The sequence below is a fragment of the Spea bombifrons genome, chromosome 3 (genome assembly GCF_027358695.1).
Source record: "Spea bombifrons isolate aSpeBom1 chromosome 3, aSpeBom1.2.pri, whole genome shotgun sequence".
In the NCBI taxonomy this organism is placed as follows: Eukaryota; Metazoa; Chordata; class Amphibia; order Anura; family Pelobatidae; genus Spea; species Spea bombifrons.
Window position 1 is genome coordinate 77,327,209 of NC_071089.1, and position 15,300 is coordinate 77,342,508.

A 15,300-nucleotide genomic window follows, 5' to 3' on the forward strand; every position below is an offset into this window, starting at 1 on the left:
ACAGGGCTAACCAGGTGTATAGGCAGGGCACACAATGCATGGGGCAGGACTAATCAGGTGTATAGGCAGGGCTCACAGAGCATGGGGCAGGGCTAGCCAGGTGTATAGGCAGGGCTCACAGTGCATGCGGCAGGGCTTGCCAGGTGTGTAAGCAGTGCTCACAAAGCATGGGGCAGGAATAACAGGTGTACAGGCAGGGCTCACAGTGCATGAGACAAGGCTAAGCAGGTGTATAGGCAGTGCTCACAAAGCATGGGGTAGGGTTAACCAGGTGAATAGGCAGGGCTCACAGTGCATGAGACAAGGCTAACCAGGTGTATAGGCAGGGCTTACAGTGCATGGGGCAGGGCTATCCCGGTGTATAGGGAGGGCTCATAATGCATTGGGCAGGGCTATCCCGGTGTATAGGCAGTTGTCACAGTGCATGGGGCAGGGCTGTCCCAGACAGTATTGAGTAAGAGGGAATGTAGTTGGGGTGGGTATGGCTAAACACTGCTCCCTCTGCCTGGAAAAAGAGTAAAGTGACCAGGAGGCCCCGGGCAGCAGGGCTTCACCCAGACTGTCTGGGTCAAACTTGGAGAGTTCTCAGGTACACAATTACATGCTGGGACTCAGATCCTAGGGACTTTGATGAACTGGAATGCTACTGTTAAAAGGTGATTCTGTTGCAATGTTTAAACTGGTTTTACCGTGCTAGCAATCAATGTAACATTCCTGTTAACTAGATAATTCAGTTGGTTGCTATGGTAATAAGACCACGTTTCAAACTCTGCACTGCAATCACTTTTTCACATAACCCCCAGAGTTCACTCACATTGCAGTTGGGCAGATAGATGGGAAATCGCATACAGCAAGCAGCAGCCTCTCTAGGATTTCTGAGACTGGATAGCCCTGGCTCAACTTAATAGACAGGGCTGCATGTGGTTGTGGAGATAGGGGTTAAGTAAAGGTCAGGCAGGTTAGGGTCAAAAGTTCAGTATAAAAAAAATAGTGTAGAAGCTTCTGGTTGCGCTCCTGCTACCTAGCGCTTCACAGAATTTTTTTGCCCGCCTTGCGCTCGCAGGTGTCTTGCGCTGCGCAAAAGGCGGGAATTTGCGCATTACCTGAGGCAAACTGTAAGCTGTCTGCACTGACCTTGTTAAAATTTTCTGCTATTGGACCCTATTCTCCTCAGTTTGTGTGGTACCTAGTTTTCTTTGACTCGGATGGCACCCTGACACACATACGTCAGCCTGGTCATTGCAAAAATGCTCAACTTAAGATGGGTCCTTGAGGTTTTTTGCCTTTTTTACCTTACATTAAAGATGAATAGACTAAATATAAAAGACAGGGCAGCATGTGGTTATGGGAATAGGGGTTAAATTAAGGTCAGGTGGTTGCGATTGGGCTACCTAGCGCTGCCTGCGTTCTTTGCCTGCCTAGTGCACGCACAATAAATAATCGTGTTTTTAGGTGCTAGCATATTACCTGAGGTGAACCACGAGCTGTCTGCACTGACCTCGTACAATCATCTGGTGAGCAGCAGCATTGCAGGAGAGCCAAAGGTAGAAGCATGGAGGAGCTTGTTTTCAGGAATCTACCCTCCCACCCAAAGGAATATTGATTTTTAAATTATATTACTTTGTCGTGGCTTTTATTGGAGTTAAAGTTGCCCTCTTGAAAAGGGTGAACTAGTTGTTTTAGTTGGCCTTCTGGCTTTAGGGCAGATGTCTTGGGATTAGTTAAAGTTTGTTTCACTCTGGTTTGGGCCAGCAGTGTTTTTGTTTTATGGATACATTTTGATGAATATGTTCATAAGTAATGTTACCTCTAAATATTATGTAACGCTAAAAAAAAGACCATGGCCTGTTTATCCAAAGTTCAAATTGTTTGTGTTTTTCTTCATTATTCTAATTGTGTATATATGCTTTTGTTTATTATTGTGTGTTTGGTTATTATGGTTATGTAGCTGTCATGAAGAACAGCTGCCTGAAAAAACAAAATAGAATGCACCATCTCTACAGGAGCATCCTGTCTTCAAACACAACCAGTACATTTCATAGAAACCTTTTACCTCACTGAATTGCATAATGAAGGAAGAGCCATTGTAGGCAATGATCTCTTCCAAGAGAACCCCCAGTGGCCCTGCATAATACAAACGTCAATTGTTCATTAAACCTCATTGATTTAAGTATGCATTATGCCCATCTAGAATAAAGAAGCAGAGGCTCAGCACTCAAATGATAAGGTGAGTTTATTTCACACAGGCAACGTTTCGACACACAGGTCTTTTTCAAGCCATAGAAACACAAGTGCGCATACTCAACTCAACTTTATGCAAAAAAACATAATTAAGAGGACGGACACACCCGTCCATAAGTGCTAAGTTAAAGTGACAGTGCAAAATAGCCAGTCAATGTGTATATACATAATAGAAAATATCAAAATATATATTGTTTTTATTAAAAAAAATCTTTATATACATAATAGTGAAAAACATATCAATAACTGTGAAAAGTAACTCACCGGTGCTTCTGAGGCCCCGGTGCTTAGTCCGGGCAGCGCGTAGAGCTGTATATATATGTATATGTATATATATATATATATATATATATATATATATGTGTGAGTTACCATAATAAAAATGCAGACCCAATATAATCTGTAACAAAAGTATATCACAGAAATGGCAATAAGTCTAATTCCCTATTGAGTCCCTTTGGAAATAATGTATCCAATTCATAAATCCACCATGCTTCACGTTGCTTAAGAGTATTCTCACGATATCCCCCCCCCCCGTTTGGGTCTGAACACCTGTTCAATAACCCAAAATTTAAGGTCCATTAATTTATGTTTCAACTCATCAAAATTTGATGGGACCGATAACTCCAATTTTCTCAATTTAATGGTGGATTTATGCTTGGAAAATCTACTTTTGATCTTCTGTGTGGTTTCTCCCACATAAGAGGTTGCAAGGGCAATCAAGTATGTAACCCACATAGGATGACTCACACGTATAGTGGGATTTGAGATTATACCATTTTTCTTTAAGTGGATGTTAAACCTGTCCCCCTTCAATATGTTGGGACAGGCCACACAACTTAAACATGGACACATTTTTTGACCCAAAAATCACTGTGGGACCTCAGTGTGAATCAAATGGTCTCGAATTGTACCACCCCTTCTATGTGCCATTAAAGGAGGCGCTACAAATTATTTTCTCCTTGCATAACCATCAGATAATACATGCCAATGCTTTCTAAAAATCCTTGCTACATCTCTACTGTGGGTTCCAAAATTGGACACAAAGACCAATCTGTCTATTTCCATAGCTTTTGAACCTTCCACATGGGGTATGAAAGTATAAGGCTTACTACATCAAAAGTCACTAAAATAACTTAAACATCTTTAAGTTTAATTTCTGCAATTTTATTCAACAAATCAGTGGTATCGATGAGATATGAGGGGATCTCAGATTTGTTATCTAAAAGACATAGGGATCCTCAGGACAGATTGGTCTTTGGAACTCTGGAGTAGATACCGTCACCCATCATGGCCATTGCTGTGCCTATGCTTCCTAGGTAAACCCACACTAAAGTCCTGAGTCCTATCTCATTTCATTTATTTCTAGAGAGAGTATTGCTAGGTATCATTTTAGAACATAAAACTCAGAGTACATAACACGCCTTTTTGGAATTAACTGACTCGGCAGCAGAATAATTGTTGGTATTATTACCCAGTGAAAAGTACTTATTTATCAACATCAGAAGGATGAAGAGCTGAGTTGTGTTGAACCTGCGACCCTGAGGTTTAAATAGGCTCTGCAGTTTGGGGCATTTGACAACTAAGCTATCTCAGATTGGTGAGCTATGTTCACTGGATTTTGAAAGCCTAGCCTACTTTCTGTACCCAGAGACTTCCTTTTTCTTGAGTGCTGCAGAAAAATATAAGTTAATTACTGGTTTAATCACTTTTTCACCTGTATTTGTGTTTGGATATGCCAAAAATGTTTTTTTTTTTTTTTTTTAACATCCAACTCATTCTTTTTTAAGGTTTTATTGGAAATAAAAGTAAATAATATCTACAAGCCCCATGCACAAAAAAACAGGAAGGTAGTTTCATAAGTGAGGTCATTGGTGGTTTAGTACAAGTGTCACAGAATGTGGAAGACCCTCCCTGGAGAGAGTGATGTCACGGATAGGGGGAGCCAGTTTTAAGGATCAGTGTGCATGGGTTTAGGTCTCTTCTCAATGTGAAAGGATAGGTTTAAGGGACAAATCTGTAGTGACAGGGACTGGCAGTTGGCTGTGTCTCGGCGATCCTCTGTGTGAACTGACAATCATTTTGCCTTCTGTCTGGACATTTGGAGGTCTGCTTCTTCTCTTTTAAGATCACAGCTTGAGACCACATCTGAAATAGGAGGGTAAGCTGCACTGATATATGTCATGTACTTTAGTTAACAATGACCTCCTCTGTGTTATGACTCAGAGCCAAGTTGTTCCAATAAGCCAATTCAATTAAGTTGTAAGCCATAATTTAAATATTTTACAATTATCATCATAACAGTATATTAGCAATTTTATTTCAGTGATCTAGTTTTCATTATTAGATTCTGAGACATTTTGTTCGTTTATGTATATATATAGTTTTACAGCCACACACAACACACATAATAAATCAAATGATATTATCTTGCACGATATCCTTGATTTACATCAGTTCAGAATAAGACTTTAATTTATTGTAGACGCCTATAGGCCATACCAACAAGGAGTCAGTAAATTCATCTTAACCTACTATTTTTGACTGATATCTACCCTGATATGTGTCTAAAAGAGCTTTAGTTTAGATAATAATTGAATGCAATCAAAATCGACAAATTTCTAATATGGGAGTTAATTCTATTTAAAGCATAGACACTTGTGCCAAGAGCTTTATGCCTTTGGAACAACCTTATCTGTAACCTGTCTGGATCAATCAAAACTACTAATTTCACCAGCATTCACGTGATCACCAGACGGCTTCCATGTTGGTGTTTGGAACTTTTTCATGTAAAAAGTAACTTACAAGAGTGTAGGGAGATGGCATGTAAATAGAAACATAGAATTTGTTGGCAGAGAAGAACCATTCGGCCCATCTACTCTGCCCATTTTTCATATAAAAAGATTAAAATCTTAATCCTTAAACTTTGGGCCTTGTCTTAGATGCAGAATAACCATATACCTATCCCATGTGTGTTTAAATCCCCTCACTGCATTGACCTTTACAAGCTCTGGTGGGAGACTATTTCACTTATCTATCACCCTCTAGTAAAATATTTACAATAATGCTACACACATTATTTCATACATAGCACAAACAGAAATAACCAAAATGTTACTAATGCATTTGTACAAAGTGATACTTATTTCTTATAATACTTCTCAGAGAGCTAAAAGGCCTACAGCACTATTATTCTGTATCCTCGTATACCTTTTTATTGAGGTATTTTATTGACATCCTATTTAATGCGCACATCCAGATTTAAGGTATTTTTTACACAAAACATAATTTAATCATATAGTTTTTTTTAAAAAAAACCTCAGCAACACAGTGTGTCATTTTATCAAGTAGAGACCTACTGGGATAATCAACAGGACTGAGAGGAATGTGTCCAGTTGAGGGGGGCTGAGATAGGTTCTATCTTTAGATGTGCTCTATCTGAGCACTATGTGTTGCTATTTGTGGAAATGACTGATCTGCTGTAACAGATGGTGCCCCTGGTATGTGAAGCTGGGAGGGGAGAGGTTTGGGGCAGAGTTTGGGAGGTTGGGTAGGCAAAGCAGTGAGCAGCTGATTCCTGTTTTTGGCATGCATAGACACTGATAGTCTGGGCGCAAGTGGGCCTCCTTCATATAGGCACCGCATGAAAAAGAAGCAGATACGGTACATCTCTGCATCATTCCTTTTTAAATCTACAACTTAAAGGTATTACATGCTTTATGCGTTTTGGTTTTATATAATTATTTTGCAATTTAGGCATATCTGAATGTATTTCTATAACAGGGAAATGGTTAGGGCATGATGTAATATATGTTCTACAGCAGTATTTATGTGAGGCTACTGATATGATCTTGTCTTGCTGGGCTACCAATGGCCAAGGTATTTAAATCCCTCTTCTGGTAACTGCATATACTCATGCAGCCTGTTATAGGGTTGCAGTACAATGCAGAAAAGGCAATTGGTAAACTGGGTAACCTTCCAGCAGAGGTAGTTGAGAGGCTAATACTGTTAACAGAAGCTGATGATCCCTTAGCTTTCACTTAATTGAAAATGATATAAATAGCTGAAGATAAGAGTTTACAATGATAAAAAACAATTTGGGAAATAACTTGGTGCGAGATACAAATAATAATTATTATTATAATCTGCCTTAAGTAATCATGAATATTATTTATTCAAAACTCAAATTGAAATTGCAGCTCTTATAGCTTATATATAACTACTAGAGAAAGATACCAAACATTTAACTTCTGCTTTTCCATGCTTCCTTGTATCAGATCTATGTTATTAGCTGACCCTTTATCCCTTATATCACACAATTATACAATTTCGGAGCAGAAACTCAGTAGGACCTTACACCCCAGAGGTCTTATTGAAGCTCTCTTTTCCCCACATTTTGACTTCTGACTTCGTAGATTAATAACTATTTGGTCACGCCTACAGTGAGTAGGCATTAAAGTGCCAATTGGAGATGCTAAGCAGAAATTACTATTAGCACTAGTTTTAATGAAACTCTTTTGATTTATTTGTAAGGTGGGTAGTGTTTTTGTGCCAGACACACTATATAAAATTGCAGTTTAGTTCTAGTCATTATTTTTATGTATTAAGCAAGGTGGATTGATCCTGAACATTAAGAGTGTACTACATGTAAATGTGTTTCATGTTTTTTCTATAATCCTGTTTAATTCATAATGTCTAAAAGCAATGAAACTAGTTTTGACAAAGTGATTTAAAGAAAGAGCTTTAAGGAAACCAATACAGTAGATAAAAACACCCACTGAACCTTTCCTATTAATTAATATTTTAAAGAGTAACACCTGCTGCCTTGATCAAATATTTCTAACGGAAAATTGTGTTGGAGGTTGCCCTTCTGTTTTTTTGCTTCCCTAGCCCTCTCACTTTGATGTCACATCCGTCCATTTGATGACATCATGCAGTGAGGAGTCTGGGTGCTTAGTCCTTAGGCCCAACTCAGAACCTTGAACTTTGCAGTGAAAAAAATGATAGCTGCTCCAAGTAGTTTATCAATGTCATCTTGTTTATTCCAAATTAATTTCACAAATAAATTAACAGTATAATTGATTAATCTCATATTACTCTATGGGGTATCCATATGTGTATCATTTTAAATTTTCATGTGAACACTCTAGGCTATAGAATGCTATCTTGGAATGCAAGACTACTGCTCTTCCAATCATAAAACAAAACATATTAGTTAGTGGACACTCAACCTGACCTATCCTATGAGTAGTTAATAAAACAGTAGTTAGTAGAGATACCTCTCAATTACCATCACATAAATCACCAAAGTAAGCCGCATGAGGAGCTGTAAATTCAGACCCACTGTCTTGCCAAGTCATGAGTGAAGGTGAACTAATTCTGGAGCTTGACAGACCAGTATGTAAATTTCTCCATTGTGTCACGGAGCAGTATGGGCAAGAGAAACGAAAAAGCAACAAATGTCACCCTGACACTTAAGAAAGTGGTACTTAAAACACATGCTATTAGATATGGCTATTCATGCGATGCTATGCCTTTTTTTTGCAAGTTATCCAATAGCTAATGAACAGCCTTTTTGTCAAGGTGCTGTTAATATTAGTAAATATTACTATTTTAGTTAATACTAGTAACACATGTGTGTTTCTGACATCAGTTGTAATAATTCCAATTTTTGGCAAATTCACAAAGCAGTACAAAATCGGTAAGAGAGGTTTTCCATTTTTGTTTTTTTAGAGCTGTGAAAAAAAAAAACATAGGTAGAGGTGGACAAAAATTTTACCCATGTTCAAAAAAATGACAGAAAATGCAATTTTCCTTCTCATGGAAGCCTTTTCTAAATAAAATGTGTATGTGCGCATAGTCTGTACAGTCAGTTTCTCCATGATATTTACTTTATGTGACACGTCGTTTAAGTCACAATGCACAGTGTATTGGGAAATAGATATATATTTACAGTCTGCACTATTTATGTTACTGCAAAAACAGAAGAAATTATGCAAGTTAAAGCAAGTCCTTGGTTGGTAGCCATTTTGCCTTTGTATTCCAACTTCTGAGTCTGGATAGCTTTATCTGAAGTACTTCAGAGGAGAGAGAGGGGCGCCGAGCGAGTGCTGACAACTTGGTAAGCGAAAACCACTCTGCGCCCTCTCCCTCTTCCGCAAAGTGCAGCCCCTTCAAAAGTGCCGCCTGGAGCAATTGCCCCACTCTGCTCTATGGTAGGGCCGGCCCTGGTTGTCCTGGGTACCCAATGTCAACTGGGCTTCAATGAGTTTCTGATGGTAAATAAGAATTGTGGTCTATGCTATCCAGGGCCGGCCCTACAATGGAGCCGCCCCAAGCACTTTTTTTTTGTTTTTTTTTTTGAAGCGGAGGAGAGAGAGAAGGGCACCGAGTGGTTTTCGCTTACCCGCTCGGCGCCCCTCTCTCTCTCTCCTCTGCGGCGAGTCTCCTTGTTCGGTCTCGGTGCCGGCTTGTAATGCAGAGCGCCGGAAGTGACGTCAATTTCCGGCGCTCAGCATTACAAGCTGGCACTGTGGCAGAGCAGGGAGACTCGCCGCAGGACTGTTTAAAGGTAAGTGTGGGGGGGGTAGATTATGGCGTCGGCGAAGTTTAAAATGCGGCATTTTAAACTTCGCCCCAGGCGGCGTTAAGTCTTCGGCCGGCCCTGATGCTATCTTAACACGGCCTGACCTTATGAATGTAAATTTAAAGATCAAATTAAACCGTTTTAAGCAATAGATTCTGATGTGAAGATTTAGCATTATGTTGTCTGGTCACGCTATATGCTGCCTTATCTTCACAGCAGTGTTATTGCATTGACTCTTTTTTATGCATTTGGCATTAAATGCTATGGCTATGTTCATGGTAATTATATATGGCAAAGGACAGGTGCTGAGAGCCTCACACTCCTGCTGAAGCTGCACTCAAGCAAGATATTAAAAGCCATCCCTCCATAAACAGCAGCTGCTATGACTGACAAAGCTTCCTTTAAGTGAGAGAAAATGTGAAACAGTTAAAACAAGTAAATTAACAGTATAACTGATTAATCCTACATTAATCTATGTATCTATACGTGTACCATTTTAAATTTCCATATAAACACTCTATGATATATCTTCTTCAAATGCAAGACTACTGCTCTTCCAATCATAGAAACAGCCTTTTACACAACACAACAGCAATTCACACTTACATCATGCAACTCATTTTAGACATGATCCCAAGTTATATAGCAAGGTAGTCTTTTGGATAAGAAAGTTTGGTGTCAGAGCCCATAAACCCAATTACCGGTATATCAAAGTGATTGTTAACATACATCATTTCTGCGTAATCACAGTTTACCAAACTAAGCTAAAGTAAAACTGAGAACCACATGTAGCTCATTTCAGCCCCTCAAAGATAACTCAAAAATAATTTTATCAAGATTTCTAGCTCATTTTAGCCCATCAAAAATAACTATCCACAGTGTCTTGGAAATCATTAGAAAGGGTCATAAACCCTTCCAATGACATAAGCTGGTGTTTATTTAGGTAAAACCGAGTAATCAATGTTTGTTTTCCCGTTCAGATACTCATAATTATTTTCTCTTTACCACCCTGCCAGCTTAAATGATTTTTTTGATCAGTGTATGTCTTCTTCTCCAACACTTCTCTATTCTCTCTCAATATTTAACATAAATGAACTAGCAAAAGAGCAGAATAATTACGAAGGCTTTGGGTAATATATTTTTATTGGGTTTTTGCAAGTATAAGTATAACAGTAGGTGAGGGAGAGGGTAGAGGGGAAGTACAGCATACCATGAGAGGTAAGGGGAAGGGAAAAAGAAGTCCCGACGCAGCGGGACTGGCAGCGTTTAATACAGTCACCAAAGAGATCACAGGAAGTACAAAATAAAATACATATACAAAACTACAGTAGTACATGCTTGTAACCATACTCAAAGCACAACCCGTGACTGGCAGTAATGGGGAATGAGCTGACCAGATTGAATTACGAAGGCTTTGTATTTTTATTTAAGCAATAAACATGATGTGCCAGGACTATGTACATGATTACACAATCATACATTTATATGTTTTTACAATATTACAATACTATTTCCTGGTTTCCTTATTAAGCTATTACAAAACATTATTTTGTGATCTTTGGAAGGCTGTTTCAGAATCTTTATATTCTGGTGTGTCATCAAAAAACACTTGTCCTCTGACTCAGGATGCATAAGGGCCTGTAAAGATGGGGGGGTTGGTACTATGAAGGGGTTCACAGTGAAGTCCTGGGTTCTTTGGAAGACAAAATATAGTCATACTTAATTGTCAATTTTCATGTTTGATCAGTTAAGTTGGTAGCCATTTTGCCTTGTATGCCAACATCTGAGTCTGGATAGCTTTTTCTGAAGTACTTCTATGTGGGTTCCTCATGTCCTAGCATTGAGTCTTTGTAGCTTTACTTGACCCTCTTACTGAATGGTTAGCTGTCCGAGTGACCCCAACATGTCCCGAGAATTATTACTGAATCTGCTCAGTTTTACATGTAATGTCACATAATAAAATATACAAATCTATGAGATCTGATGCCCACATGTATAAAGAAAACTAAGGAGCATTGTGCCCACTCCATATGAATAGTTTAATAAGTTTGCACCAAACTGTCCTAGTCTTTGTATGTAGAAATTACCATATCTTCTGTGAATGAAACTGAGCTAAGGATGCTATTTGTGTTAAGCTGTACATATGTGTATCTAATATTTTTTCCAGGGTAAACAGCCCGCCTTTGTCATTAATTATTATGTTCCCTTGCCTGCTGGTGCTAGATAGTATACTATATTTTCAAGTGATGATTTCTATGTGTAATTTTGATACTTGATTGGAAAGGTCAGGCTATAATTGTAGCTGGTCACAGGTCTGTAAATAGTAAGAGTTACTATAGGCACGAATCTGATTACCAGTGTCAGTTACATGCATTATTTGTACAAGCCCCCGGCTGCTTTTTCTACAATGTTAAGAAGACATCAGGCATGTGTAGTTTTATTTATGGATAAATAGACTAAATACCCAAGACTCAATGACATTATAAAGGCAATTAAACTAGGTGGTGTAGAAACAGAAGACGTCTCAAAAGGGTTTACTCACTAAAAGATGTGTTGGTAGGAGAGTTTGCAAGAGAGCAGTGCTTTCAACTCTCTGACTTCAGTATACATTATAAAAGACTAACGAGGGGTTTAGGTGCCCCTGGATAATGCATAATTTAATGGGTAAGGAGACTTTTGAAACATCTGTTGCAGGAAGAGTTAGCCAAGCTCTTCCTGCAACAGAAGCTCCCTGGTGTTGAACCTTAATAATATATATTGAAGTGAGTCAAAACTACAACTAGTGAATGAAAATCACACATGGCTTATAGAGTTCAGGACTTAGAATGTAAACCCTTCTTTGGATCACCCTAAAATGTATGGTAGTGTTTTTTTCCAATGGAAACAACAACAAGCATCCTAAATCAAAATTATGAATGAGTCTACTTTTTGGGGGGAAAGTTTGGGCATCGAACAATAAAAGGAATGATGTTTTAAACGATGTAGGTGGAGCAGCACCTATAAATCTAAATAGTAAATGCTGTTACAAAAACTGTATTTCGTTGGAGTGTATTAAATTTAACAGAGTAGGTAGAACAACACCTTAACATTTTAAATGTTCACACTGTGATATTTATGTACAGATGTTTGATTATTGCTAGGCAATTAAGCTATATTGTTACTTTATAATTATATTTATTCTGATTAAATATGCATGTTTGAATGTCTCAGTATAGCTATGTTTATTTGCATGCATTGCAATTGCTGTTGTTAACTTTTTGTGTAGCAGAAAATAACTTCACTATAAAATAAATATCATAGGTAATCAAAGCTTCGTGAAACAGGCTCACCACCGTGCTAATCTGTTCTGCTTTCCCCAAATAGAAAACCTTAAATGCATATGTTAAATATACAAAATGTATAACCACACCATGTAATATCCATTTTCAGCAAAGAGCAACCTAAGATAATAAGTCCAAATTCACCCTAAAATCCAAATTTACACCTTTATCAATCCCAACATTATTCCAAAGGCAAACCTAACTCAAAATCCAAATTCAAACCTGTAATTACCTCTAGGGAATCTGAAAAACCCAGAAAGTTCTATCACTACAGTATAAGTGTAAATGTCTATACCCACAATTTTGTCTCTATCATTTCAGAAATTCTAATTATTTATGTCTTTTTTTCTCTTTTACAGAAAGGTCTTGGCTGTGATTCTTTTATTACAGTCATGGCACCAAAGAAGAAGAATGTTAAGAAAAACAAAGCAGACATTAACGAGATGACTATCATTGTAGAAGATAGTCCCCTCAGCAAACTCAATGGCATTAGTGGCTTCATAGATGGAGGAAATGGCTTCAGTTACATCTCGACTGAAGTTACTGACTCTTCTTATGGCACTAGTCTAATGGAAGGGCTCAGTAGAATGAGACAGGATAGTTTCCTTTGTGACCTAACTATTGGCACCAAAACCAAATCATTTATGGTTCACAAAGCTGTTATGGCATCATGCAGCGAATACTTCTATAACATTCTGAAGAAAGATCCTTCAACACAGAGAGTGGACCTCAATGATGTATCACCTTTAGGCTTGGCTACTGTAATAACATATGCTTATACAGGAAAGATTACCCTGTCTTTATACACTATAGGCAGCACCATATCTTCTGCAATTTATCTGGAAATCAATACTCTAGTAAATATGTGCTGCGATTTTCTGATGCAAGAAATCAATGTGGAGAACTGCATGTATGTGGCTAACATTGCAGAAACCTATGGACTCAAGAGTACCAAAGAAGCTGCACAGAAATACATTCGAGGCAACTTCATTGAATTCTCAGAAACAGATCAATTCTTGAAGCTAACATTTGATCAAATTAATGAACTTCTCATAGATGATGACTTGCAGTTGCCATCTGAAATTGTTGCTTTCCAGATAGCAATGAAATGGTTAGACTTTGATGAAAAGAGAATAAAATATGCCTCTGGTCTCTTAAGCAACATTCGCTTTGGAACAATCTCAGCCCAAGATCTGGTCAACTATGTCCAGTCAGTGCCCAGAATGATGCAGGATGCAGAATGCCATAGGCTTTTGGTGGAGGCCATGAACTATCACCTTCTACCATATCACCAGAACACATTGCAGTCTAGAAGAACAAAGATCCGTGGAGGCTCAAGGGTCTTAGTTACTGTTGGGGGCCGCCCAGCATTGACTGAGAAATCCCTCAGCAGGGAGATCCTGTATAGAGACCCTGATAATGGCTGGAAAAGGCTTGCAGAGTTACCAGCTAAAAGTTTTAACCAATGTGTCACTGTCATGGATGGATTTCTTTACATTGCTGGTGGTGAAGACCAGAATGATGCCCGGAACCAGGCCAAGCATGCAGTCAGCAATTTTTGCAGGTATTGTATAGTACTATAAATGTAACTTACATTTCACACATTTGAAAGGAAATGGTAATATGTTATGTCTTTTTCAATCTAAAGTAAATCATTTGTGTGCAATAGCTTTAAAGGTTAAATATACAAACAAGAAACAAAAGAATAGAAATGCTTTATCATCACCAGACTTTAGGACACATGTAAATGCAATCTTCATATTTAATAATGTAAAATTAGAATTTATTGTATTTTGCATAAACGGGTATCCTAATCATAATCAATAACTTCCTTTTATGTAGTCTACTGGAAAATTAGAAGACAGCTTCCAGTTCCTATCAAGTTTAGCTGAAATCAACTACTCACCTCAATTCCTATACATACTGTTCTTTATTATACAATGAATAACATAGAAGCTATTCATTTGACCCCAGGTTGTACCATATAACCAATATCTCATGTACTATTCCAGAGTAACCACTGTGTTAAGCAGATGTAAAGAAACATGTTATACTTTAATTAAATGAGAGTACTTAATGTTTCATACTTTATTTTATTATATTTCTTTTAGATATGATCCTCGTTTCAACACATGGATACATCTTGCGAATATGATCCAGAAGCGTACCCACTTTAGCTTGAATGTATTCAATGGCCTCCTTTATGCAATTGGAGGTCGTAATTCTGAAGGGTGCTTAGCCTCTGTTGAGTGCTATGTTCCTTCAACTAATCAGTGGCAAATGAAAGCCCCACTGGAAGTAGCTAGGTGTTGTCATTCCAGCTCGGTAATTGATGGTAAGATCTTGGTTACAGGTGGATACATCAATAATGCATACTCTCGCTCTGTGTGTATGTATGACCCATCCAATGATAGCTGGCAAGATAAGGCAGGCCTCAGTACACCCAGAGGATGGCATTGTTCTGTATCACTTGGCGATAGAGTGTACGTGATGGGAGGCAGCCAACTTGGTGCGCGTGGTGAGAGAGTTGATGTACTCCCTGTTGAGTGTTACAACCCTCATACAGGTCAGTGGAGCTACGCCGCTCCTCTTCAGAATGGAGTAAGTACAGCAGGTGCCTCAACACTCAGTGGGAAGATATACCTGGTGGGTGGCTGGAATGAAGTAGAAAAGAAATACAAGAAGTGCATTCAGTGCTACAATCCCGATTTGAATGAATGGACTGAAGAAGATGAGTTGCCTGAGGCTACAGTCGGAGTGTCTTGCTGTACAATCACAATGCCTAATTTTAAAACGCGGGAATCCAGAGCAAGCTCAGTGTCTTCTGTTCCAGTCAGTATATAAATGATGAGAATAAAAAAATATTAGCATCACTATAAAAAGAAACACAAATCTACTTTTTAGGGCACAAAATAATTTTCCCAATAATTAAAATTGCTGTAATTATTCAATTTTTTTTTTGTTTCAGGAGAAACATTATGGAAAATCCTCTTTGTCTTATTTACTGCCAATTGTCAAACGAATGTAGCCATTTTGGCACGTAAAAATTTAAATTGTAGGTCAATGCAACCCAATGATTACAGTCCCAACAAATCACACTTGTATATAGGTCATAGTGTGTTTTTCCTTAAGGGTCTAATATAGAGCAATACA

The 15,300-nt window shown here is 38.3% G+C and overlaps 1 protein-coding gene across 2 annotated transcripts; it reads left to right on the forward strand.

Moving 5' to 3' along the window:
• Nucleotides 1–4,212: 4,212 nt before the first annotated feature.
• On the forward strand, nt 4,213–15,039 carry KLHL31 (kelch like family member 31). 2 transcript variants are annotated; one of them, XM_053459528.1, is made up of 3 exons: nt 4,213–4,402; nt 12,507–13,711; nt 14,259–15,039. In XM_053459528.1, exons 2-3 carry the CDS (start codon nt 12,540–12,542, stop codon nt 14,989–14,991), a joined length of 1,905 nt encoding a protein of 634 aa, XP_053315503.1. In that variant the 5' UTR covers nt 4,213–4,402; nt 12,507–12,539; the 3' UTR covers nt 14,992–15,039. The 2 variants fall into 2 exon arrangements, with proteins under 2 accessions (XP_053315503.1, XP_053315504.1); XM_053459529.1 differs by lacking the exon at nt 4,213–4,402 and adding an exon at nt 5,770–5,946.
• The last annotated feature ends 261 nt before the right edge of the window (nt 15,040–15,300 follow it).

Coding starts and splice junctions, on each gene's coding strand:
- KLHL31 (XM_053459528.1), top strand. CDS start 12,540: ATGGCACCAAAGAAGAAGAATGTTAAGAAAAACAAAGCAGACATTAAC. Junction 13,712..14,258: donor GCAGTCAGCAATTTTTGCAG/GTATTGTATAGT, acceptor TATTTCTTTTAG/ATATGATCCTCGTTTCAACA.